Genomic DNA, 8,316 nt, shown 5'->3' on the forward strand with positions numbered 1-8,316 from the left:
TCACTGTATTACATTTAGCAAGTACCAGAAACACCGAGATACGAGGGGGGTGGAGAAATCAAGTCCTTAACTGTCCACATTTGTGAACATATCAGCCAAAATTATGGGATGGGGGGCAAAATCTAGTAATTCAGAGGAGGATTTCACGCCCAATGAAATGCCACGCCCCCACCCCCGCCGCCCCAACACACAGTCACTTAAGCTGCTTTAGCTACTGTCTAGTGAGGTTTCGTTTCGTTTTGTTTTTTAATGAAACGAATGCACTGAAATAAAACGACCGGTTTACAAAGGGGGTGGTATCCTTTGAGGACAGAAGTGCCCTAAGCTGAGAGCATCTATGCTGTTTCAACTAGTAAAAGTGCCTAGTACCAAACAGGTATCCAAATACATATTTGTGTGTTTGTTTAAAAAACTAGTCATGTAAGCTAAAATGGATTCATCGTGCCCAACTGCTCAGATTTTCCTTGTGGGATGACTCTAGAACGGAGTTGATAAGCAGCAAAGAAATCAAGCGAAAGAGCTACGGCTCCCCAGTGCTAGCAGCAAGTCTCACCCTACATACAGGCAGAGAGAACAGATTTAGACCCAAGCATCCTCCACAAATAAACTGCCCAGCCAATAAGCTCACAGCATTTGGCAATTAGCCTCGTAATTAGGTGCACTGCTCCAATAAGATCTTAACTCCAGACACCTGCTGTTGCGTTTAACAACTAAGGTCTATTCTTCCAGACCGAATGTTACTGGAAATCCGCCCGCAGAAGCACGGAGGGAGCGCCGAATAGCGGATAAGGGTGCAGGCGCACGCGAGCAGCAGAATCAACACTGGCCGCATTCACTGTATTCCTGCCCCTCCAATCTCTGTCTGGTAGATCTCGCCCGTGTTAAGTGGCTCCCCAGTGCACCCTGTTTGATCGCCTGTTGCCAGCACATCGTTCAGGCGTTGCAACTACGCAGTGGTTCCGAGAGGCACAGTGAGTTGGTTCCTGCAGCCCGGGCGTAAAGAGGGGGGCTCAGAGTTACACCAGGGTCAGTGCACGGGGTCCGAGTCCTCATAACAGAGGAGACCGGCCGCCCTGGTCAGTATCCCATTCTCCAGCAAAGGAGGATAATGCAGGTTTGCGTTGTTAGTATCAAACTTGGAGCCGCCAACCCAACTCCATCCACCGTGGGAGAAAGCAGCAAACCGAGGCCCCCCGGCGGGGCACTAGGGAAGTTCCCACTGGTAACAGAAGAACGGTCAGGCAGCGCTGACCCCCGCTGTCAGCTCTGCTGGCCTCTTGCAACGCGTCAGAGACTAAGGGAGCCCGGCGGGAAGCGAACGTCCGGAGCTCGGCTCAGCGGCAGGCGGAGTCCTGGAGCTCCCGGAGCCGCGCTGCACTCGGGATGGTCACACCGCCCTTCTCCGGGAGGCACCCTGTGCGGTCGGAGGACCTGAAAGGTCAGCTTCCCCCAGGAAAGGCCATTCCGAGAGCTTGAGCAGCGCAGGGTCCACGCTCCGGACGCCCCAGCCCGTGCCCAGGCTCCCAGCCCTGCGCCCACGGTCCGCGCCTTACCTGCCCGCGGCGAATCCGGCAGCCCCTTGACAGGTCCCACCAGGCGCCCCTGGAAAAGTTTCCGAACTTCTTCGCAGCTCTGCACGCCCTCGCTTCGGATAGACCCCACGAGAGCCAGCAGGAGGAGACAGCGAGAGCCCACGCGCCAGGTCTGCGCGTCCATCCTCGGTGTCCCGGTCACTCCTTCCCTCGCAGTGGAACCCACTCTCCCCGCGCGCCCCGCGCTGCAGGCGTTGGAAAAGGCTCGGCGGTGCGATCCGGCGGGGGGCGGGAGTCCAGCCGCTCTGGGACCCCGGCTTCACCTAAGGTGCCCCGAGACAGACCGCGGTGTTCTCGGGCAGAGCGCCGCCGGGTCTCCCTCTCCTGCGGGAGCGAGATGGCGCGGCGCGAGCGAGGACAACGGCAGGAGCCGCACGGAGTCCGCGAGCATTCGGCTCTGGCCGTCGCCGCGGGCTGCACTGCCAGCTGCCAACCTGAGACTCGCCCGCGGGTCGCGCTCCGCGGACAGGCCCCGCCCCGTGGCTAAGCCACGCCCCCGCGCGACGCCACGGGCCGCACCCGCCCGGCTGCTGAGCCGCGATCCACGCGGCCCTGGCTGGAGAAAGCCCAGAGCGGCGTTGCCTGGAGGAAACCCTACCTACCTCTCCCCATCCATTCCTGGGACCAGCAGTCTGATGAAAAGAGCTCAGAGAAGACAAGATATGAGAAATACCAACTAGAACTAAGATGAAATACTTCTCTATAAATCAAGGTATAGGAATTTGTGTTTAAATTGCATGAAATGGTATCTGGGCACAATACAAAATTTTTAAAAAATTATACTTAAAGATCTCAATTGTGAGGCTCGATAGCACTTAGTTTTAAAAGAGTGTACAGGAGAAGCTACTTTTCAACAATTGTTTTATGTTGCCACTTTGGAATATTTTTAGTATTACGATTTTCTGAAAGAATTTAGAAGTCATAAGAATTACATGTAAACAGTATAACGTCCTTGCTTTGACAGTAAAATCCAGTTTCTTTTCTTATTACCCGTTAGCATCATATTTTGCTTCCGTACTTTTTATCCATAAGGGCCGTTCTGAGCTTTACCACTTCTCTAATTTTAAAATCATTTCTCAAAGATTTATAAGGTAAAGTGCTCAGAAGAGTTTCTCATAAGCAAGAGATGAAAATGAAGACTTTAAACGATTTTAAAATGACAATGGAATTTTGTCAATTTACAAAAGGAATGCATTAGAAACCAAAAGCCAAAGGACCAGGTGTATTTCTGAAATGTGATTGACTCAACACTAAGCCTGTGAATGACAAGAGTGTTTCATCTTCTATAGGCACCTGAAGAAAGTCCTCCTCCAGTAAAACAAAACTACTTAAAAGCATCAGGCCAGGGGAACTATAAATGCTCTAACCACTTAAAGGGAATTTATTCTCATATTTGAACTTTTGCCAAGAAATAGAGATGAATAATGTTGTCTTAGTTAAGTGTCATGAGACTTTTAATGACCAGTGATATCAAAGGCAGAGCTTTCAGCAGGAGATCGCTTGCTCTAAAACCATCCCAGGGCAATGTCTGAGATACTTCTTCAGGGAGATAGTGCTTACTTGGCTTTTGACATCAATTCCACGAATACTAGATATTTTTTAAGATGCTGTCTTAATAAATGAGAATAAAAAAAATAGCTTAATTCAAGGACTTCAAGCAAAACTTTATATATGTATCCTGATGGGGGAAGGGTGGATACTAGCCCCATGAATCTTCTTCCTTAGCCACCAAGTGTGGAAAGACTGCTTGGAAGTCAGCTCTACCTACAAGAAAAAAAAGAATAACCATGAGAATGTGTACTGTGCTTAGATGCCAAACAATATTCTCCGTGCTTTTTAAGGGTACTAAATCCTTCATTTAATCTTTATAACAACCCTATAAAGTAGTTACCACTATTATCACTCTTTTACCGATGAGGTAACAGGCTCAGAGAGGTGAAGTGATTTGCCCAAGGCCAACATTCCTATTAAATGGTAGAACCAGAAATCAAACCCAGGCCTTGAAATCCAGAATGTTTGCTACTAACTGTGGGCTCTCCTCAACCACTCCATGCCACACCAAAGAACCTATTGGGTTACACTCAGTAAAATATGTTACTTATATGTTAATATTAAGGCTAATAAGTCCCTAGGTTTTCCCTTTTTTAATATTTATTTGATTTTGGCTGTGCTGGGTCTTTGTTGCTGTGCACTGGCTTTCTCTAGTTGCCCCAAGTGGGGGCTACTCTCTAGTTGCTGTCGTGGGCTTCTCATTGAAGTGGCTTCTCATTGCATGAGCTCTAGGGTGCAAGGGCTTCAGTAGTTGTGACACATGGGCCCAGCTGCCCCATGGTATGTGGGATCTTCCCAGACCAGGGATCATACCCACATCCCCTGCATTGGCAGGCGGACTCTCAACCACTGGACCACACAGAAGTCCAAAATCCCTAGGTTTTTCCAGTACTTCTTTTTCTTCTTAACCAAGCTTTCTCCTTGATTGATTTGATCACAGAGTAGCACTAAAAGGATCTCAGAGTTTACTTGGTCCAATTCATTCACTTGGAATCTCTAAAACAATCTGTCTTATGAGGGGAAAATCACAAACATTATTGAGAATTATTGGTGGTTCAGTGAAAACTAATCAACTTAGAAATATTGATTGAACGTATACTGTATTTTTAAGAAACCATACGCTAGGCATAATAGGAATTACAGAGGCATGTAAGCAAGCTCTCTTCTCCATGTTTTTGCAATTTATTTCAGCAGAATAATTAGATGGAAAGTTATATATAGAAATGGAGTAGGGTCTAATGAGAAAATAAATACATTTAGTCCATGTAAAATGCCCCCACTTACAACAAATAATTATTTTATTTCTACCTCTTTATTCTCTACTGCTACCAACCATGGATGAACTTGAAGACAAACTTCCTTCTTCCAAACAGAATACAATACCAAAGTACCTTTTACATGAATACCCTAGAGCAAAACCTCTACACACTGTACTATAATCTTTTGATCAATTTACCTGTAAAGATTACAGATGAAGCAGGGGAGAATTTCTGTAATTTGATAGTGATAATGCCTCATTTTTCAAAGGCTATTCAATAAACATTTATTGGATACCTTTTATATAATAGGCACTGTGTTTTGCTTTTGAAATACTCTTAGAAGAATCTCTAAATGGTCATTATTTAAAATACACTTTAGTATTCTTCTAAATGTAAAGCTTCTAAGTAACCATTTACAGTGTGTTAACTCAACACTTCATAAAGGGAAATAAAGAAACTCCAACATGGTTTAGGAGATCTGATGATACCACATCGCCCTCCAATATGACTGTCAATTTAGGCTAGTACCGGCCACTAAAGCTTACCCTCAGAAACTGGTTGAAGTGTACTCCTGTGACCAATCAAAATTAATAGTTAATATTTTTAAAGGGGTCAAAGGTATTATTATCTCATTTAATGTTTCAACCACCTCATGAGACAGTTACTATTATACAACTCATGAGGAAACAGAAGTATGAAGAGACTAAATGGAAGCCAGGCATGCCAGCTTCTGCATTCCCTCAGCTGCCACCTCTCCTGCTCTGCACAGCAGACACCTGCTTTGCGGCCCCTTGACTCAGTCTACATCATACATGGGTAGAAACCCTAGTACCCCCTGCTTTCCCTTTGGTACAGTCAGCAGACCTCATTCTCCGTAGTGGCCCAGAGACCTGCAGTGGCGCCAACCCTGGCTCAACAGTGCCTTCCTCCGCACCTGCCTGAGGTCCTACTTGCTCCTGCCTGCTCCCTCGGTAAACTTTCCATCATGAGAACTATATTGTAAGGGCTAAAATTCCATGTGCTGCCTTGACATCTCGGAGCCTCCTGGGGTCCTAAAGGTCTACAGGTGTGTTCGACACTTGCCAGATAAGACCCCCACCCTACCCAGCAGGAAAAGATCCCTCCCAGACCAGCTTCCCTATCAGCCAGACCAGCTCCATCCCACCTTATCTTCAACCCAACTGGTTTCTCTTCCCTACAGTCCAGTGAAATTATCAAAAAAGTCAATCACATCCTCCAAGAGAACCAGGGGTCACCTAGCCCTCTTGTCACTACAAAGCCTGCCTGTCACAGCCCTACTGGTTCACTCTGCTTCCAAGTGGACCCCTGTGTGGCCCTACATGGCATGCAGTGTCTTCTTTCCCTGGACTGAGTGTGTGTGACTAATATAAACTGCTGTCTCATCTGCTCATCATGTGTTTGGCCATCTCATATTAATTAAGGAGGGGGACCCTTCCTTCATCAATGAGGTAAGTAGAAGGCAATACAAGTGCTTCCAGCTAGCTGTTCCCCCCAAGATCCTGACTTTTGCCATTTCCTACCTTCTCACTCTTCTAAACACTGTCCTATTCAGTTCAGTTCAGTTCAGTCACTCAGTCGTGTCCGACTCTTTGCGACCCCATGAATCACAGGACGCCATGCCTCCCTGTCCATCACCAACTCCCAGAGTTTACTCAAACTCATGCCCATCAAGTTGGTGATGCCATCCAGCCATCTCATCCTCTGTCGTCCCCTTCTCCTCCTGCCCCCAACCCCTCCCTACATCACAGTCTTTTCCAACGAGTCAACTCTTCGCATGAGGTGGCCAAAGTATTGGAGTTTCAGCTTCAGCATCAGTCCTTCCAATGAACACCCAGGACTGATCTCCTTCAGGATGGACTGGTTGGATCTCCTTGCAGTCCAAGGGGCTCTCAAGAGTCTTCTCCAACACCACAGTTCAAAAGCATCAATTTTTCGGCACTCAGCTTTCTTCACAGTCCAACTCTCACATCCATACATGACCACTGGTAAAACCATAGCCTTGACCAGACGGACCTTTGTTGGCAAAGTAATGTCTCTGCTTTTTAATATGCTATCTAGGTTGGTCATAACTTTCCTTCCAAGGAGTAAGCATCTTTTAATTTCATGGCTGCAGACACCATCTGCAGTGATTTTCGAGCCCCCAAAAATAAAGTCTGACACTGTTTCCACTGTCTCCCCATCTATTTCCCATGAGGTGATGGGACCAGATGCCATGATCTTAGTTTTCTGAATGTTAGGCTTTAAGCCAACTTTTTCACTCTCCTCTTTCACTTTCATCAAGAGGCTTTTTAGTTCCTCTTCACTTTCTGCCATAAGGGTGGTGTCATCGGCATATCTGAGGTTATTGATATTTCTCCCGGCAATCTTGATTCCAGCTTGTGCTTCTTCCAGCCCAGCGTTTCTCATGATGTACTCTGCATATAAGTTAAATAAGCAGGGTGAGCCAAATTGGAGGTCAGCCCCAGTTGACCCTAGAAATGAATTTCTGCCACCAAGTAATCAGAAGGAAATTGAGGGATCCTCTCCTATTGTCTCCTTAGGACAAGAGAGCAGCGGTTGAGAAAAAGCTGCCTGCAGGCGAGAACTGGTGGCAAATTACAACATTCCATAAAATCCTCAAAACCAGACCCCAGGTTCAAATGTACATGGGAGTCAGTGGAGAACTGATCAGCAAACACATTTTCAAGCAAATGCTTCCTGAAAAGATCTACTGCTAATGTACATTTCCAATTTGAAAAACCTCCTCTTCTAATCCCCAGTACATGTTTATCAATGATTTTGAAATATTTTAGATGCACATGTATATCTCACAGTGTATATGCTTCAAGGCAAAGACAATGTAACTATTTCTCAAAAAGCATTAAATAAACCAACTGTTCCTGTATGGAAGTTTCAAAAGTATTTCATACTGTATTTAATTTTACATGGTTTTGTGCTTGCAGTTTCTAGTGAAAGGCAGTTTATTTTCTTTCAGAGAATTTACTGAGAAAGAAAAATATTAGCTGTTCTAAATGAGAATAAAAGCCTTAGAAAAGACACAAAAGGAAGGAACCCAGAACACTCAATGAGCTTATGAAACTAAATTTCTTCCAGTAATTTTCTTCTAGTCTATATCTAGAAAGAAAGAAAGTGAAGTTGCTCAGTTGTGTCCAGCTCTTTGCGAGCCCATGGACTATACAGTCCATGGGATTCTCCAGGCCAGAATACTGGGATGGGTAGCCATTCCCTTCTCCAGGGGATCTTCTCAGCACAGAGATCAAACCCAGGTCTCCTGCATTGTAGGCAGATTCTTTACCAGCTGAGCCACTAGGGAAGCCCTAGTCTATATCTAAGAATGTAAAAACTGTTTTCCAAAGTTATGATATACATTACATGTGTAAACTATAGTACATTATAGGGGCTTCCCTTGTGACTCAACTGGTAAAGAATCCACCTACAGTGCCGGAGACCTGGGTTTGATCCCTCGGTTGGGAAGATCCCCTGGAGAAGGGAACAGCTATCCACTCCAGTATTCTGGCCTGGAGAATTCCATGGATTGTATAGTCCTTGGAGTCGCAAACAGTCAGACACAACTGAGAGAGTTTCACTTCTACTTCTGTGGTACATTATGGTGAAAAGGAATACAGTACAAATTTCCCTCATTTGCAAATGTAGATATTTGCATCAACTAATATATATGGCCCCAACCATTTTGTGATCAACAAATGAGTAAAATCCACATTTAAAATTCAATTTCATCATTAATTATGCCAATATTTTAAAGAAAGACAATTGCATTAAATAAATTCACTTATCTAGAACATGTTAATATACTATCCCATATAACAAAAACACATTTTTCAGAAATTAAACTAGGCTAAAAAAAATGTGTACCTGTTTGCTGCTGGTTGTTT

General features: G+C 45.3%; 1 protein-coding gene across 3 annotated transcripts in view; it reads right to left on the reverse strand.

Moving 5' to 3' along the window:
- GPC5 (glypican 5) overlaps positions 1 to 2,041 on the reverse strand; it is a 1,510,050-nt gene extending 1,508,009 nt beyond the window's left edge. For all 3 annotated transcript variants that reach the window (XM_043477854.1, XM_043477855.1, XM_043477856.1), the window contains exon 1: positions 1,554 to 2,041. In XM_043477854.1, coding sequence (XP_043333789.1) covers positions 1,554 to 1,716 — 163 coding nt within the window. In that variant the 5' untranslated portion in view covers positions 1,717 to 2,041. The remainder of the gene's footprint in view (positions 1 to 1,553) is intronic.
- Between the last annotated feature and the right edge of the window lie 6,275 nt (positions 2,042 to 8,316).

Source organism: Cervus canadensis, chromosome 9 (genome assembly GCF_019320065.1).
Source record: "Cervus canadensis isolate Bull #8, Minnesota chromosome 9, ASM1932006v1, whole genome shotgun sequence".
Taxonomy (NCBI): domain Eukaryota; kingdom Metazoa; phylum Chordata; class Mammalia; order Artiodactyla; family Cervidae; genus Cervus; species Cervus canadensis.